Source organism: Jaculus jaculus, chromosome 10 (assembly GCF_020740685.1).
Source record: "Jaculus jaculus isolate mJacJac1 chromosome 10, mJacJac1.mat.Y.cur, whole genome shotgun sequence".
NCBI classification, from domain to species: Eukaryota; Metazoa; Chordata; class Mammalia; order Rodentia; family Dipodidae; genus Jaculus; species Jaculus jaculus.
Window position 1 is genome coordinate 101,436,472 of NC_059111.1, and position 18,922 is coordinate 101,455,393.

The following is an 18,922-nucleotide window of genomic DNA, read 5'->3' on the forward strand; positions in this document are numbered from 1 at the left end:
AGAAAGGCAAAAGAAAACACACTATAAAAAATATGAGCTGGGTGTGGTGGTGCACACCTTTAATCCCAGCACTCTGGGAGGCAGAAGTAGGAAGATTGCTGTGAGTTCAAGGCCACCGTGAGATTACATAAAAATAAAAAATAAAAGTAGAACTTTAAAAATTAAAAAAATATTTCTTTTTTAAAAATTGGGGGCCAGGGGCTGGCTTAGCAGTTAAGTGCTTGCCTATGAAGCCAAGGACCCCAGTTCAAGGCTCACTTCCTCAGGACCCATGTTACCCAGATGCACAAGGGAGCGCACATGTCTGGAGTTTGTTTGCAGTGGCTGGAGGTCCTAGCATACCCATTCTCTCTCTGCCTGTCACACTCAAATAATAAAAATACATTTTTAAAAAGTTGGAGGCCACAGAGGTAGGAGGATCGGCGTGAGTTCAAGGCCACCCTGGGCTACAGTGAGACCCTACCTCGAAAAACCAAAAAAAAAGTTGGAGGTTAGGCATGCTGGTGCACACCTTTAATCCCAGTGCTTGGGAGGCAGAGGTAGGAGGATCACCATGAGTTCGAGGCCACCCTGAGACTACATAGTGAATTCCAGGTCAGCCTGGGCTAGACAGAGACCCTACCTTGAAAAACCAAAAAATATATACATATACATATACATATACACATACATACATACATATATATTAGACATAATAGCTTAGCGCATGAGATAGCCCAGCAGTGTAAGGAATGATCATCTCTAGGGCTCACAATATACTCTGCCACATCCTTCCCTCCAGTACTGTCTAAAATGCAGGGGCGATGGGCAGTCTTGAGCACCAAGTTAACTGACTTTGATAAGACTCCATAATCCAATATGAAAACCACTTCAACAAAGTGGCCAAAGAGCAAGGACACGGCGTACCCAGCTTTCCCAAACCAGTTGCCCATCACGGCCACCACACAGGGCCAGCCGGTGGACTGCAGGAGGCCGTTGACGATCCACAGGCTGCAGTAGAGCCAGGTGTTGTAGAAGTGTAGCCATTCTGTGAGCGTGCCAAAGGCAAACACCTCCGAGAGAAGGAAAGAAAGCACATGTGACATCCACTCGGTTCGTTCCAGAGCACTCACCTACCCACCAAGGAGGACATTCAATCAATCACGGAGCGCTGCAGAGGTGGCAGACTCTTACAGAGCTTTGACTCAGAGCTGGTACTGAGGAAGCAAACATGAGGCCGGCACCAGCCAAGGAGGCAAAGATGCCAAATGGCCGTGTTATCATCATCCCTTCACCTTGCACCTTCCACTCTGAATTTTTGAAATACTGCACTCATTTGTTTATTTTAATTGAAAGAGAGAAAGAGGCAGAGAGAGAGAGAAAATAGGCATGCCAGGGCCTAGAGCCACTGTACATGAACACCAGACGCAGTCCCTGGATTTTTTTTTTAATTTTTTTAACTGTTTTTGTTCATTTATTTATTAGAGAGTGACAGACACAGAGAGAAAGATAAAGAGGCAGTGAGAGAGAGAGAATGGGCGCGCCAGGGCCTCCAGCCACTGCAAACGAACTCCAGATGTGTGCGCCCCCTTGTGCATCTGGCTAACGTGGGTCCTGGGGAATCGAGCCTTAAACTGGGGTCCTTAGGCTTCACAGGCAAGAGCTCAACCGCTAAGCCATCTCTCCAGCCCTGAATTTTTTTTTTTAATATTGAAAAATATCCTGGGCTGTGGTAAGCACTTCTCTTAATGTTCATATCTATATATTAATGCTACTCACAGAAGCTTCTCTTTTCAGATGGCAGTGACCTTAGGATGACTCAGAAGGCACCGTGGTGCTGAGAAGAAGGGACAGGAGCACTCGGCACTACATTCTCTTAGCCCTTCCGGAGCTCAGAATCCATTGCGGAAGAAATGGTGGAAAGAATGTAAGAGCCAAAGGAAGGGTAGGGCTCCTTACAATGCGCTCTTCCAGACACAAGATGGCCTGGATATCCATGACCTCGCAGTGCCTGGCACTATATACACAAGACCCTCATAATAGGAGGAGGAGATGATATCAAAATAAAAGAGAGACTGGTTGAGAGGTAGAGGGGATTTGATGGGGAATGGGGTTGCAAAAAGGAAAGTGGGGGGTTATTATTATGGTTTTTTAATCTATAATTATGGAACTTGCCAATAAAAAATTTTCTGAGCTGGAGAGATAACTCAGCAATTAAGATAATTGCCTGCAAAGCCTAACAACCTGGGTTCAATTCTCCAGTATCCATGTCAAGCCAGATGCACAAGGTGGCAAATGCATTTGGAGTTTGTTTGCAGTGCTGGAGCCCAAATTTGCCCATTCTCTCTCTCTTCTCCCCAGCCCCCACCCCACATATAAATAAAATAAAATGAAATTTTAGCCAGGCTTGGTGGTGCACACCTTTCATCCCAACACTCGGGAGGCAGAGGTAGGGGGATCACTGTGAGCTCAGGGCCACCAGACTATATAGTGAATTCCAGGTGAGCCTGGACCAGAGTGAGATCCTACCTCGAAAAACCAAATAAATAAATAATTGTAAAAATTTCCTAAGAAAAGACATATAGGTAAATAGTGTGTAAGAAGTACAGATAAAGCCAGGTACAGTGACACACACCTTTAATACTAGCACTGAGGTAGTGGTAGGAGGATTGCTACTAGTTTGAGGCTAGTCTGGGACTACAGAGTGAATTCCAGGTCAGCCTGGGCTACAGCAAGGCCCTACATCAGAAAAAAAAAAAAAAAAAAAAATTTTTTTAGGAGGAGCTAGGAAGCACTCAAGATGACTCTGGTATGGAGACTGCCTGGCACACCAGTAATGGGCCAGGCACCATTCTGAATGCCCCGCGTATAGGCACTCACATGACCCCAGGAGGAGGGAATCCGTAAATGCCCTTTGCGAACGAGGAAGGTAAAGCGCTGGAAATCACATGCTGGAAAAATTCTGAAGTGGGAATGGGAGGAAAACCCAGGATGTCCCAAAATAGAGAATCTGCAGCCATAAGCACTATATGCCCACTGTTCGAGAAAGCCAGGCTGAGACAGAAATAACCAGAGTAAGCAGCAACAGATTATAAATGCTTGCAAGAGCCCAGAAGAGGGGGGAAAAAAAAGGTTACTTTCGAGAGTGGGGGTGGGAAAGTCAGGCCTCCTCAAGTGACTGGAAAGGGATGCTGAGGGAGAGGCTGACCCAGGTCCACAGAAAGCCAGGCGCGGTGGCGCACGCCTCTAATCCCAGCACTCAGGAGGCAGAGGTGGGAGGATTGCTGTGAGTTCGAGGCCACTCTGAGACTCCATAGTGAATTCCAGGTCAGCCTGGACTAGAGCGAGACCCTACCTCAAAAAAAAAAAAAAAAAGAATGAACGCACTGTGATGGAGAGGAACTGGCCAGATCAGGGGCATAGAATGTGACTGGTTTGACTCGAGCAAGGGGTGAAGCAAGTATGACTGGACAGGCAGGCAGGTCAGGGGCTCCAGACACCACATAACCCTGCGCTGTGGATTCAGACTCAAGACTCCAAGAGGGATGGGCACGGTGTTACTTGCCTCCGAGGATCACAACACTGAAGAGTAATCTCACTCTTCCATCCCACCCCCGGAAGCAGGAGGGTTACTTCCATTGTAGGATATCTGATCACAATAGAAATGGTTATTACAATTATAAAATCTTTCCAACTTACCACTAATGCAGAAGAGCACATGCCAAAAGATAGAACCCATCGTAAATTCAGCCGATCCCCAATGATGCCACTGACGAAGAGGCCCTAAAATTAAAGCATTTCTTGTGACAAGCTCGAAATAGGAACACAGACTACAAGAGGTGCCAGGCACGCAAAGCAAGTGAGGCGAACCGAACACTGAGGTGAGGGGGAAAAACAAAAGATCTCAAAGTTTCTTCTCACACCTACGCTAGCTGTCTATGCATACCACATTCAGAAAATGAGTCGGACTCCCAGAAGCACGCCACTGCAATCTTCTGCAAGACACCGCAAAGCAGGCAGACCCTGGTTTCACTTGAGTCCCTGACTGAGAACCAGTAGGAACAGTTCTGATGGAACGAGCGTCCCCATCACATAGAGGAGCTGGAGTCCCAAGCCTCGGCCCCTAGACGTTCCCCAGGGATTCCCTGAGCCATCTGCAGTTGCGTTAACAAAAGTTCCTAGGTCTGAAGAGATGGCTTAGTGGTTAAGGCCCTTGCCTGCAAAGCCTAAAGACCCATGTTTGACTCTTCGGATCCCACAAGAGCCAGGCGCACATTGACACATGTGCACAAGAAGGTGTACGTGTCTGGAGTTTGGTTATAGTGGCTGGAGGCCCTGGCACAACAATTCTCTCTCTTTCTCTTTCTCACTAACACATACAAACACACTCTTCACATTTAATAAAAAAAAAGGGGGGGAGGGCTGGAGAGATGACTTAGCAGTTAAGCACTTGCCTATGAAGCCTAAGGACCCTAGTTCAAGGCTCTATTCCCCAGGACCCAGGTAAGCCAGATGCACAAGGTGGCACATGCATCTGGAGTTCATTTACAGTGGCTGGAGGCCCTGGCGTGCCCATTTCTCTCTCTCTCTCTCCCTCTTTCTCTGTCACTCGCAAATAAATAAATAAAAATAAACAACAAAAAAAATTTTTTAAGTGTTCCCAAGGGCTGGAGAGGTGGCTTGACGGTTAAGGGGCTTGCCTGCAAAGGTTAAGGACTCAGGTTCAATTCCCCAGGACACACATAAGCCAAATACACAAGGTGGCACATGCATCTGGAGTTCATTTGCAGTGGCTAGAGGCCCTGGTGAGCCCATTTTCTCCCTCTGCCTTTAGCTGCCTCTTTCTCTCACTCTCTCTCACTAATAAATACATAAATAAATTTTTTAGAAAAGAAGTAATCCCTCAGGTATTCTGCACTCAGCAGTGACCTTCTATGACATGCGTAGAAGCTTACAGGGCACCCAGGCACTACTGAACGCTGCCTCTCGTTTCCTGACATCACAGGTAAGGAGAACTGGGAGGTAGGGAAGAGAATTAGTTGAACAGAGGCTAAAATGATGAGACCAGGCCAGTAACAGAAACTAAAGACCTTACAGGCAACACAACTTATGTTTCTTCCACAAGCATATAAAATGAATACATGGGCTAGAAAGATGGCTTAGCGGTTAAGGCACTTGCCTACAAAACCTAAGGACCCAGGTTCGATTCCCCAGTACCCACGTGAGCCAGATGCACAAGGTGGCCTCCACAAGCATGTGTACACACACGCACCTATGCAAACACAAATGCACACCACACACAAAAACACATGCAAAAAAAAAAAAAAAGTCAGGCATGGTAGTGCATGCCTTTAGTCCTAGCACTTGGGAGGCAGAAGTAGGATTGCCATGAGTTCAAGTTCAAGGTCATTTTGAGACTACAGAGTGAACTCCAAATCAGCCTGGGCTAGAGTGAGACCCTACTTTGAAAAATCACACACACACAAAAAAAAGTCTAGTTCTCTTTCAGATAAGGGGATTTAACAGGTTCTGTCACAGAAGAAAATGTACATCAAAAAAGAATTTAGGGGCTGGAAGGATGGCTTAAAGGTTAAGGCGTTTGCCTACAAAGCCAAAGGACCCAGGTTCGATTCCCCAGGACCCATGTTAACCAGAGGCACAAGGAGGCACACATGTCTGGAGTTAGTTCATTTGCAGTGGTTGGAGGCCCTGGCATGCCCATTCATTCTCTTTCTCTCTCTCTTCCTCTTTCTCTGTCAAATAAATAAATAAATAAAAATATTTTTTAAAAAAAAAGAATTTATTAGGCTGGAGAGATGGCTTAGTGGTTAAGGAGCTTGCCTGTAAAGTCTAAGGATTCAGGTTCAATTTTCCACGTCCCACATAAGCCAGATGCACAAGGTAGCAAATGCATCCCAAGTTCGTTTGCAGTGGCTAGAGGCCCTGGCACACCCATATTCATTCATTCTCTCTCTCTCTCCCTGTCTCAAATAAATAAATAAATATTAAAAAAAAAAAAGAATTTATTAGGGTTGTGGGTACGAGGACAGCTCAGAGGTCAATACTGAGAGCATGTATACCTAAGCATGAGACCCTGGTTTTGATACCCAGAAGTGCATTAAATTCTTTGAAATAAATTTTTTTTAAAACCCTCAAGTTTAAAAAAAAAAAAAACATTTTAAAGGGCTAGAGAGATGGCTCAACGGTTAAGATGCTTGCCTGCAAAGCCTAACAACCTAGGTCCCATGCTACACAAAGACACATGCACCAAGTGGCACATGCATATGGAGTTTCTTTGCAGTGGCTGAAGGCCCTGGTAACACCCATGCCCTCTCTCTCTTGTTCTCCTTCTCTCTCTCTGCTTACAAATAAATTTAAATTTAAATTTAAACACACACACACACACTCGAGGATGGTGAGACTTACCACAGCATAGGAAAAGAGGAAAACAGTATCCAGGGTTCCAAGGAAAAGAGTGGCTTCCTCAGTATTGGGAAACAAGTGGTTGCTGCTCCAAATCTGTAGGGACACAAGAATGAGTCACTCGCTGCTGGAATCTCTTAGTGCCTCACAGCTCTCAATCTCTTCATAACCACCTGCCCCCATCCCTGTGCCCACAGAACCTTGGTGGCAGCAAAGAGAGCAAATCAGTAACCCATGGATACAGGCTGGGCAGGGCACTTGTGCAGCCTGTGTGCGGCCCTGGGTTCAATCCCCAGCAATGCAATGCAATTTTTTTTTTTAATTTATTTATTTGAGAGAGATATAGAGATTGGGACAGAGAGAGAATGGGCACACACCAGGGTGTCTAGCCACTGCAAACAAACACCAGATGCATGTACCACCTTGTGCATCAGGCTCATGTGGGTACTGGGGAACTGAACCTGGGTCCTTAGGCTTTACAGGCAAACTCCTTAACCTTCAAGCCAACTCTACAGCGCCCCCCTCCGCCTTTTATTTTAATGCACACACGTGCGCGCACGCGAAAGGGGGGGGGGGAGAATTAGCATGCCAAGGCTTCCAGCCACTGAATTTGAACTCCAGATGTGTGTGGCCTCTTGTGTGCATGTGCAACCTTGTGTGCTTGTTTCACTCTGTGTCTGGCTTACATAGGACCTGGAGAGTCAAACATGAGTCCCTGGGCTTCTCAGGCAAGTGCCATCTTTCCAGCCCCAAATTTGTTTTAGAAAGTAACCATGGTTAGCATCTGGAGTGCATTTGCAATGGGAGAAGGAAAAAAAAGAAGACAGAAAGAAAGTAATCTATAGATAAGAAAACACAAGCCAGGCATGGTGGTGCATGCCTTTAATCCCAGCACCCAGAAGGCAGAGGTAGGAGGATCGCTGTGATATGATGTGATGTGAATCCCAGGTACTCCTGAACTAGAATGAGACTCTACCTTGAAAAACAAAAATCAAAAAACTGCAGGTCAAAATTGAGTGAGAAACTGTCTCAAGGAACCAGGCAGATGAGTCATACAGGACACCTGACATTCTCCTCTGGCCTCTGCATACACATGCACAAGACATGTGCATCTCTACACACACCACACCACACCCACGTGTGCATGCATGTACAAACACACGCACAGGCAAGGAAGGAAGGAAGAAATCATGTTGACCTCCATCTAGGACAAGCCTCTTTTTTTGTTTGTTTGTTTTGGTTTTTCGAGGTGGGGTTTCACTCTAACCCAGGCTGACCTGGAATTCACTAGGCAGTCTCAGGGTGGCCTTGAACTCACAGCGATCCTACCTGTGCCTCCCAAGTGCTGGAATTAAAGGTGTGCGCCACCACGCCCGGCTGGTTGGTTTAGTTTTGTTTTGTTTTTTGTTTTTTTTTGAGATAGGGTTTCCCTCTAGCCCAGGCTGACCTGGAATTTACTATGTAGTCTCAGGGTAGCCTCAAACTCATGGCAATCCTCCTACCTTCTGCCTCCCCAGTGCTGGGATTAAAGGCATGCACCACCACATCCAGCAGGTTTTTTGAGGTAGGGTTTCACTCTAGTCCAGACTGATCTGGAATTCACTATGTAGTCTCAGGGTGGTCTGGAACTCACGGCGATCCTCCTACCTCTGCCTCCCAAGTGCTGGGATTAAAGGCATGCGCCACCACGCCCAGTGTGTTAAAGTATTCTTTAAACACAACTACCACAAAAGAGGCTACTAGAACTGGGGTAATAGGAAGGGCTAACTACAAAAGAGCACAGGAGAGTTTTTTGGAAGATGATACAAATGTTCTAAATGGTTGCTGCAGTAGTTAGAATATTTTTTAACTTTAGATTGTATGTATGTGTTCTTTTATCTTTTTATTGCCTTTTCATTATTATTATTATTATTTTTTGACGGTTGGTTCTCACTCTAGCCAAATTCACTATGTAGTCTCAAACTGGCCTCAAACTCACGGTAATCCTCCTACTGCTGCCTCCCACGTGCTGGGATTAAAGGCATGCATTAACACCCAGCTCTATTTTTTTTTAATATTTTTATTTATTTATTTGAGAGACAAAACAAGGCAGAGGAAGAGAGAGACAAAGACAGAGAGAATGGGTGTGCCAGGGCCTCCAGCCATTGCAAACGAACTCCAGACGCATGCGCCACCTTGGGCATCTGGCTTATGTGGGTCCTGGAGAATCGAACCAAAGTCCTTTGGCTTTGCAGGCAAGTGCCTTAACCACAAAGCCATCTCTCCAACCCCCAGTTCTATTTTTTTATTTTATCTTTTTTATATTTTATTTTTATTTATTAGAGAGAGAGAATGGGCATGCCAGGGCCTGTAGCCACTGCAAACAAACTCCAGATGCATGTGCCATCATATGCATCTGGCTTATGTGGATACCAGGGAAATCAAACCTGGGTCCTTAAAATTCATAGGCAAAGTGCTTTAATCACTAAGTCATCTTCTCAGCCATAATTTTATCTTTAACAAAAAGTAAAATCCCCAAAGCTGGTAGTATACTTCAGAGAAGGCAAGAAGCTGGACTTAAACTGAGAAAAAAGGAATGAGAAGCAAACCCTACTCTCCAAGAGTCTAGGTCTGCAAAGAGATGCCAAGGCCAGAACTTGATCTCTATTTAGCCAATCAACCCAGACTACAAAACCTTCTGTTCTGAAAAATCAGAATGGTAGCACCTGGGCTGAAGAAATGGCTTAGCAGTTAAGGCGCTTACCTACAAAACCAAAGGATCTCGGTTCAATTCCCCAGGACCTACATAAGCCAGATAGATGCACAAGGTGGTGCATACATCTGGAGTTCATTTGCAGTGGCCGGAGGCCCTGGAGCACCCATTCTCTCCCCCAAATAAATAAATAACAATAAAAAATTTAAAAAAAAAAGAATGGTAATACCCATTTTTCAAATTAGGGGGCAAGGTGGTACACGCCTAATCCCAGCACTCAGGAGACAGAGGCAGGAAGATTGCTGAGAGTTCAAGGCCAGCCTGGGACTACACAGTGGTCATTGTGGACTAGAGCCAAGACATTACTTTGAAGAAAACAAACAAAATAAATTAATAGTAAATAAGATGTGGAAATAAATCAATAAATACATAAAGGGCTGAGGGTGTAGCTCAATCGAGGAACATTTGTGTAGCAAATGCTGAGTTAAATCCCGGGGACCGCAATCAATCAATCCTCAAGCAAGCAGAAGGTCAATGTTTATCCAGACGAGCTCAGAATATGAAACGGCTACAGCAGAGAGAGCTCGCCTGCGCACAAGGCTGGCCCCTTGGGAACACACATTCCCCTAACGCGGGGCGAAGGGGGGGGTCTCCTACCATCCCGTAAAAGAGCAGTTCATTCTCTGTACCCAACAATGCTGAACCCTGCCTTCCTGGGAGCCTGGAATTTTGATGTGTGCCACACGAAGGGTGCCCACAGGGCCAGCTCCAATGAAACCCTGGGCGTAAGTCTCATGTTGTCACAGCTTGCTGCTGGAAGATTTAAACACATCCTGGGAGGGCAACCTTGAGGGCAAGTGCCTGGTGTCCCGCAGACTTCACACCAGGGCCCCTTCCATTTGCTGATTTCACGTTCTGTCTTTTGACTGTCAGAAGTCACAGCTGCGAGAACTACACGCTGGGTCCTGAAGTCCTCCCCGAGCCATCAAACCTGGGGTGGTCTTGAAAACCCGCCAAACACCACATTCATAAAAAATAAACAACCAACAATGACAATGACAATGAAAAAACCAGGGGCCACCTGCAGCAGTCAAACCAGACCCAACCCTTCTGTGTACTGGGCAGACTGCGCCTGACTCATCCCACTGAGCTGAAGGAGACAGGGATGAGGCTTTGCCTACACAGGAGAACCTGAGAGGGACAGATAATAAGACTTCTTCTCAGGTCAAACTGTGGCCTCAGAAAGTACCAAGTTTCTTCTCGCCAGAAGTGTTGAGCAGAACTGCGTGGTTGTCTTGCCCCAGTGACAGCACACACATCTACCAAGTCAGGCAGGTCACAGTCACTGAGACTCGGCTACAGTCTCACCCTTTCCTCAATCTTTCCTTTGAAGAGTTCCTGCAAACTTAAATTCCAAAACACTGTGCACGGTGCCTCTGCTGCCATGGAAGCTACATGAGGACAGATCTCTTTTTTTCTTCCCCATCTTCAGAGGCTTTTGTTTTTACCTTGTGTCTAGAACACGGCTTAGGAAGAAACATTGTTGCTCAAAAAGTAACTGAGTTAAAACTTCTTTGCCTTGGAAGCATATTCATTTCACCAACAAACAGCTGTCATGTGCTCGCTTCGGCAGCACATATACTAAAATTGGAACGATACAGAGAAGATTAGCATGGCCCCTGCGCAAGGATGACACGCAAATTCGTGAAGCGTTCCATATTTTTAAAGAATGTCAGAGTCACATGTTGGGTCATGATATGCAGAGACATTTATCGTACCAATAACTGTGGGCTAACTCCACAATGCACGACCCATTTACATCAACAAGGAGGGGCTATTGGGAGGGGGTAGGTCATGGATGAGCCTAAACAATGGTACCAAACTGCCTATATTTGCTGAAAAGAAATCTAATAAATTAAATTAAAAAAAAAAAAACAGCTGTCATGTTTGAAGCAGCTCAACTGGAGGAATAATTCTTAAGAAAAGAAAAAGAAGCTGGAGAGATGGCTTAGTAGTTAAGGCACTTGCCAGCAAAGCCTAAGATCCAGGTTCAAGTACCCAGTATCCATTATAAGCAGGATGCACAAGGTGGCGCATGTGTCTGAAGTTTGTTTACAGTGGCTAGAGGCCCTGGCACACCCATTCACATGTTCTCTCTTTCTCTCTCTCTCCTAGGCATGGTAGCACACACCATTAATCCCTGCACTAGGAAGGCAGAGGTCAGAGGATCACTCTGAGTTCGAGGTCAGCCTGGAACTACAGTAGTGAATTCCAGGTCAGCCTGGGCTAGAGTGAGACCCTACCTCAAAAAAAAAAAAAAAAAAAAAAAAAAAGAGGGGTGACAGATGGCTTAGCAGTTAAGGTCCTTGCATGAGAAATCTAAGTATCCAGGTTTGATTCTCCCTATGCACACAATGGTACATGCATTTGCAATGGCTAGAGGCCCTGGCATACCCATTCTCTGTCTGCCCCCCTCTCTAATAAATAAATAAAAACAAAATATTAAAAAAAGAAAGAAAGAAATTAAGAGGGCCGAAGACATGGCTTGGCAGTTAAGTGCTTTCTTGTGAAGCCTAAGGACCCCTGTTCGAGGCACGATTCCCCAGTACTCACGTAAGCCAGATGCACAAGGTGGTGCATGCATCTGGAGTTCGTTTGCAGGGGCTGGAAGCCCTGTTGCACCCATTTTCTCTCTCTCTCTGCCTCTTTCTCTGTCTGTCACTCTCAAATAAATAAATAAATAATTTTAGAAAAAAGAAATTTAAGATTACACATAAACAGAACTCAAGGAATATGGTGCCAGGCATAGTGGTGCACAGGATAATCCCATCACTCAGGAGGCAGAGGCAGGAGGATCACCGTGAGTTCAAGGCCACCCTGAGACTACACAGTAAATTCCAGGTCAGTCTGACCCAGAATGAGACCCTACCTTCAAAAACCACAAAAAGAAAAGAAAGGAAAGAAAGAAATATAGTAAAGACTGAGAAGGATGTATATTGAAAAAAAGTGCAGTAAAGGACAGCACCTCTGTCCCAAACAGGCATTAAAGGATTTACCTGATAAACAAACAACATATTTAAATACTGAAACACTAAACTTTATAATACAGAGTATGTAAGAGTTTAAAGAAAGGAAAATTCAGTACAAACTGGGGGGGGCGGGATTTGAGAAAGTGTTGTATGTCTGTGCATAATTATGTACCCGCGCTTACAGATGCACACACCCAGACTGCAGGTCAGAGGGAAACATCGGGGGTCCTCAGCTATTGCTCTTCTATTTGTTTCCTTGACACAGACTATCATAGACCCTAGAGGTGCCTTTTTTGGTTTAAAAAAAAAAAAGAGGGCTGGAGAGATGGCTTAGTGGTTAAGATGCTTGCCTATGAAGCCTAAGGACCCAGGTTCAATTCTCCAGGTCCCATGTAAGCCAGATGCATGTGGTGGTGCATGTGTCCGGAGATCCTTTGCAGTGGCTAGAGGCCCTGGTGTGCCCATTCTCACTGTCTCTCTTTCTCTCTCTGTCTCTAATGAATAAATAAATAAATCTTTAATGCTAGGCGTGGTGGCCCATGCCTTTAATCCCATCACTCAGGAGGCAGAGGTAGGAAGATCACCATGAGGAGTTTAAGGCCACCCTGAGACTACATAGTGAATGTAAATTCCAGGTCAGCCTGGGCTAGAGTGAAACCCTACCTCAGAAAACCCAAAAAAATAAATAAATAAATAATAAATAAAGAGTTTAAGGGTGACCCCTACTCTCCTCTTAAATCCACCCCAACACTTTGCTTACCTCTTCAGGGAGTTCCGCTGTTGTGTTATGAGCATTTGGGGTCCACTGCTTAGAGATACTGACTTTGACATTGCTGAATGTTTTTCTGGAAGCATGAAGCAACGAGTAACTGCAAAACAGAGAGAAGAAACACAACCAAGTAGCAAAAAACATTGCAGTCAACAAAACCAAACATATGCCCATTTACTCAATTTTAGAATTCTTGTCTGTTTTATTTTTTGAGGTAGGGTTTCACTAGAGCCCAGGCTGACCTGGAATTCACTATGTACTCTCAGGGTCACCTTGAACTCACAGCAATCCTCCTTCCTCTGCTTCCCAAGTGCTGGGATTAAAGATGTGTGCTATCATGCCCAGCTAATTTTGGAATTCTTTACAAAAAGGAAGTACTATTTTATAAGAACCATCAACAGAGACTGTCTCTACTCAGAAAAAAATATATATAATCAGTTGTCTTCACTAGGAGTCCACTGTTTCTTCATAACTTATCCCTGGAACTGGATGTGACTTTTCTTTTAAAAAAAAAAATGTTTTCTAAAAAAAAAAAAAATGTTTTCTTTGTTTATTTTGAGAGAGAAAGAGGCAGATAGAGAGAGAGAATGGGCACACCAGGGCTCTAGCCACTACAAACAAACTCCACACACATGCATCAACTTGGGCATCTATCTGGCTTAAGTGGGTACCAGGAAATCAAACCTGGGTCCTTAGTCTTCATAGGCCAAAGTTTTAACCACTAAACCATCTCTCCAGCCCATGGATGTGCCATTTCTGTCAAGCATTTGGGGTCTTTAGCAACCAGCCACTTGCATTAGCCACTCAGAAGTTTCTTCCACATATTGTTGTGTTTTCCTCGTATGGACTAACAGTACAACCAGAGCTGGGGCAATGCAGCTGCACACAATAGCACTGGATGTGCAAGCCATGAGGGCCTAACTTTGACATCCAGACCCCCATAAAAAGCCGGGTGTGGTGGAACACACCTTTAATCCCAGCACTCGGGAGGAAGAGGTAGGAGGATCGCCATGAATTTGAGGCCACCCTGAGACTACACAGTGAATTCCAGGGTAGCCTGGGCTAGACTGAGACACTACCTCGAAAAACAAAACAAAAAAAGCCTTGTGTGGTGATGCACACCCATAATCCCAGTCCTGAGGGGGCAGAGACAAGGGAATTAGTGAGGCTCATTGGCCAACGAGACTGACTAAGAAAGCAGTAGAAGGCTGGAGAAATGGCTCAGCAGTTAAGGTACTTGCCTGCAATACCTAACAACCTAGGTTCGATTCCCTAGAACCCATGTAAAGCCAGGTGCACAAGGTGGTATATGTGTCTGGAGTTCGTTTGTAGGGGCTAGAGACCCTGGTGTGCCCATTCTCTCTATCTGACTCTTTCTCTCATAAATAAATACACTTTAAAAAACAACCGTAGACCTAGGTTCAGTGAGAGACTCAAGGAAACAATGCAGAAGAGACAAAGGACACCTGACTTTCTACCCTGGCCTATGCACGCGTGCACCCAGAGTACACGCAACTGCATACATGACACATACACATACCACACACACGCACACGTAGTAAAATCTACTGAGAAGCTAGTGGAGTCACTGAGTCATATACACATGCTCTGATCGCAAATTGCCTGGTCTGTATTGCTACTGAAGAGATCACTTAGGGTTACACAATCGTCAACATGGAAAATGCCTTCAGTCATAGGTAGAGGCTGCTAGCCCTGGCCTCTCACAGGAGTGCTCAGAATTCACTACAGATGCCCCAAACCATCTTTCCTGCTCCAGAGGGCACAGAACATGAATATGTGCCCACTGTTAATGAGCTACTATTCCAATAAACAGTGCACTTCATATTTTATTGGTGCTTCTTTTTTTGGAATTAATTAATTTGCAAGCAGAGGAGAGAGAGAATGGACATGCCAGAGCCTTCAGCCACTTCAAACCAACTCCAGATGCATGCACCACTTTTATGCATATGGCTTTATGTGCTATGGTGGTTTGAGTCAGGTGTCCCCCATAAACTTAGGTGTTCTGACTGCTAGGTTCCCAGCTGATGGAGATTTGGGCATTAATGCTTCCTGGAGGGAGTGTATTGTTGGGGGCGGGCTTATGGGCTTTATAGCCAATTTCCCCATGCCAGTGTTTGGCACACCCTCCTGTTGCTGTGGTCCACCTTATGTTGGCCAGGGGGTGATGTCCACCCTCTGCTCATGTCATCGTTTTCCCCTGCCATCGTGGAGCTTCCCCTCGAGCCTGTAAACCAAAATAAATCTCTTTTTCCCAGAAGCTGCTCTTGGTTGGGTGATTTCTACCAGCAATGCGAACCGGACTGTAACATGTGCACACTGGGGAACTGAACTCAGATCATTAGGCTCTGCACGCAAATGCCTTAACCACTGAAACATCTCTCCAACTCCAGTGCTTCTTTTTAAATCTTTATTTGTTTGTTTGCATATAGGTGTGTGTATGGGCATGCCAGGGTCATTTGCCATTGCAATCCAATACTCTGGCCTTACGTGGGTGGCTAGGGCATTGAATCTGAGCCAGTAGACTTTGCAAGCAAGTACTTGAGCTATCCTTCTGCATCCCTAAATTAGTGTTTCTTTTTTTTTTTTAATTTTTTTATTTTTATTTACTTATTTGAGAGTGACAGACACAGAGAGAAAGACAGGTAGAGGGAGAGAGAGAGAATGGGCGCGCCAGGGCTTCCAGCCTCTGCAAACAAACTCCAGACGCGTGCGCCCCCTTGTGCATCTGGCTAACGTGGGACCTGGGGAACCGAGCCTCAAACCGGGGTCCTTAGGCGTCACAGGCAAGCACTTAACCGCTATGCCATCTCTCCAGCCCTAAATTAGTGTTTCTTAACCTCCACACTACTGATATTTTGTACCAAAAAAGAAAAAAAAAATCTTGTTGGAGGGGCTAACCTTATGCAGAGTGGGATGTTTAGCAGAATCCCTTGCCTCTGACAAAAAATAAAAATAGCAATACCCCCTCCGCCAATCAGGACAATCACGATGCCTCCAAACTGACAAATGTCCTAGGGAGGGCAAAATGACCCTTGACAACTACTGTACTGGATCTACCGAACAAAGGCAACCCGAGCTACATAATGAAAACTGTCTCAACGAAAGCCAAGAGGCAAGGATATGGTTCAGTAGTTCAGTGCTTGTCTAGCAACCCTAACCCTAACCAAAACAAAACAAAAAGCAGAAAAAAGATCAGGCATGGTGGCTCACGCCTTTAATGCCAGTACTCAAGAGGCAGAGGTAGGAGGATCGCCTTGAGTTCAAAGCCACCCTGACACTACATAGTGAATTCCAGGTCAGTCTGGGCTACAGTGAGACCCTACCCTGCAAAACCAAAACAGAAAAGGTAAGGCTCAGTGATTGAGTACACATACAAATGTTATGGCTTCATCTCCACCAAATACTAATTAAAATAGAATAGAAAGTTGAATTATGGAGCCAGGTACAGTGGCTCACACCTTTAATGCCAGCACTCAGGAGGCAGAGGTACAAGGATCACAGTGAGTTCAAGGCCACCCTGACACTACATGGTGAATTCCAGGTCAGTCTGGGCTAGAAGGAGACCCTACCTCAAAGAAAGAAAGAAGAAAAGGGGCTGGAGAGATGGTGTAGCGGTTAAGCGCTTGCCTGTGAAGCCTCAGGACCCCGGTTCGAGGCTCGGTTCCCCAGGTCCCACGTTAGCCAGATGCACAAGGGGGCGCACGCGTCTGGAGTTTGTTTGCAGAGGCTGGAAGCCCTGGTGCGCCCATTCTCTCTCTCTCTCTCCCTCCCTCTATCTGTCTTCCTCTCTGTGTCTGTCGCTCTCAAATAAATAAAATAAAAAGTTAAAAAAAAAAAAAAAGAAAGAAGAAAAGGATGGAAGGAAAGAAAGAAAAAAAAAGGGGAGGGGAGGGGAGGGGAGGGGAGGGGAGGGGAGGGGAGGGGAGGGGAGGGGAGGGGAGGGGAGGGGAGGGGAGGGGAGGGGAGGGGAGGGGAGGGGAGGATAGACACAAAGCACTGCATAATCCAGGTGTGGCACCACATACCTTGTGGTGGTTTGATTCAGGTGTCCCCCATAAACCTAGGTGTTCTGAATGCTAGGTTCTCAGCTGATGGAGATTTGGGAATTAACCCCTCCTGGGGGGAGTCTATTGTTGGGGGTGAGTGTATGGGTATTACAGCCAGTTTCTCCATGCCAGTGTTTGGTACACTCTCCTGTTCTTGTTGTCCACCTCTGCTCATGCCACTGTTTTGTCCTGCCATCGTGGGGCTTCCCCTCGAGGCTGTAAGCCAAAATCAACCTCCTTTTCCCACAAGCTGCTCTTGGTTGGGTGATTTCTACCAGCATTGCGAACCTGACTGCAACCCTCCTATAATCCCAGACGTGGGAGGTGGAAGCAAGAGAACAAGAAGCTTAAGGTTATCCTCGACTGCACAGTGATTCTGAGGCTAGCCTGGGGTATGTTAAGACCCTGTCTCAGGAAGAAAAAAATAAGTTATGAAGGTAACATTAAATATTTAGGGGGAGAAAAGGAAAGAATGACAGAGGGCTAGTGCTTAATAGGCGCCTCCATCTTCAGCTTCAAAATCAAAGCAAAAGCCGGGCGTGGTGGCGCACGCCTTTAATTCCAGCACTGGGGAGGCAGAGGTAGGAGGATCGCCGTGAGTTTGAGGCCACCCTGAGACTCCATAGTGAATTCCTGGTCAGCCTGGACTGGAGTGAGACCCCCACCTCAAAAAAAAAAAAAAAAAATCAAAGCAAAACAAACAGGAGTACAACAGGAGAAATAACTGTTATTTCCTTAGAGGCCTATGCCAATTGGTGCATTAGACACACTGAGACACTTCTCCCCCAGAAGCAGAGGACAGAACCAAACGAGCATGTCACATGCCACTACCTGAAAAAGGTGAGCAAGAACACGAGGACATGGTGATGGCTGAACCGGGTGAGCAGAGCCCCTCTCTGAAAAGCACGTGGCCACGCCATGGTCTTCCCGACCTCCTCCTCAGCCTGACCGGGAAGTCTGGGCAGTGAATGGGCTACATCACTTCTTCTGTCTGAAAAGAGAAAACATGTTATTAACTTTTCTCTTTTTTTAAACGAAAAACCAGTCATCATGGCACACACCTGTAATCCCAGCACTTGAGAGATGAAGGCAGGAGGGTGATCACAAGTCCAGGCCAGCCTAGAATACATATACTATGACCCTGTCTTCCCCTCTGCCTCTAAAACAGCTGGTTATGGTAGAGCTTGCCTACAATCCCAGCACTTGAAAGGCAGAGGCAGGAGGATCAGGAGTTTGAGGTCATCCCTCTATTCACTACACAGTGAGTTTGAGGCTGGCCTGGTCTACATGAGAGCCAGTCTCAAAAAGAAGAGATAGTTTAATGGTTAACACTGGCCGGCAAAGCCAGAGGACCCTGGCACCCATGTAAAGCCAGATGCACAAGACGGCGTGTGCGTCTGGGGTTTGTTTGCAGTGGCTAGAAGTTCTGGTATGCCCATTCTCATTCTATCTGCCTCTTTCTCTCTCAAATAAATATTTTTTTGGGAGCACTACTGACCTACAGTAAGAAAAACAAAAACAAAAAAAGAGGGTCTGGAGATATGACTTAGCTTAAGGTGCTTTTTGGCAAAGCCAAAGGACCTAGGTTGAATTCCCCAGTACACACATAAGCCAGGTGCCCAGGGTGGCACATGTGTCTGGAGTTCATTTGCTGTGGCTGAAGGCCCTGGCATTCCCATTTTCATTCTTTCTTTCTCTCTCTCTCTCTCTCTCTCTCTCTCTATCAAATAAATAAGTGATTTTTTTAGAAAAGGAACAGAAGGAAAGGGGAGGTAAGGGGAAGAGAAGGGAGAAAAGATAATCCAAACTGTCCAAACCAAAATTTGTAAAAGCTGAATTACATTTTTTTTTTTTTTGCACAGGTGTGTACATGTATGTATGGAGGCTGCCTCAATTGCTCTCTGTCTCAATTTGAAGACTTTGAGGGCTGGAAAGATGGCTCTGCGGTTGAGGACACTAGCTT

General features: G+C 45.7%; 1 protein-coding gene and 1 non-coding gene across 2 annotated transcripts in view; one reads left to right on the forward strand and one right to left on the reverse strand.

Moving 5' to 3' along the window:
- Slc37a3 (solute carrier family 37 member 3) overlaps positions 1-18,922 on the reverse strand; it is a 54,090-nt gene that overhangs the window by 20,374 nt on the left and 14,794 nt on the right. The window contains exons 2-6 of the mRNA XM_045160874.1: positions 17,791-17,950; positions 12,884-12,992; positions 6,406-6,498; positions 3,679-3,762; positions 907-1,052 (exon numbers count right to left, since the gene is read on the reverse strand). Coding sequence (XP_045016809.1) covers positions 907-1,052; positions 3,679-3,762; positions 6,406-6,498; positions 12,884-12,992; positions 17,791-17,879 — 521 coding nt within the window. The 5' untranslated portion in view covers positions 17,880-17,950. The remainder of the gene's footprint in view (positions 1-906; positions 1,053-3,678; positions 3,763-6,405; positions 6,499-12,883; positions 12,993-17,790; positions 17,951-18,922) is intronic.
- On the forward strand, positions 10,712-10,818 carry LOC123464150. Its single transcript, XR_006639391.1, has one exon. It is a non-coding gene; the product is annotated as a U6 spliceosomal RNA (small nuclear RNA).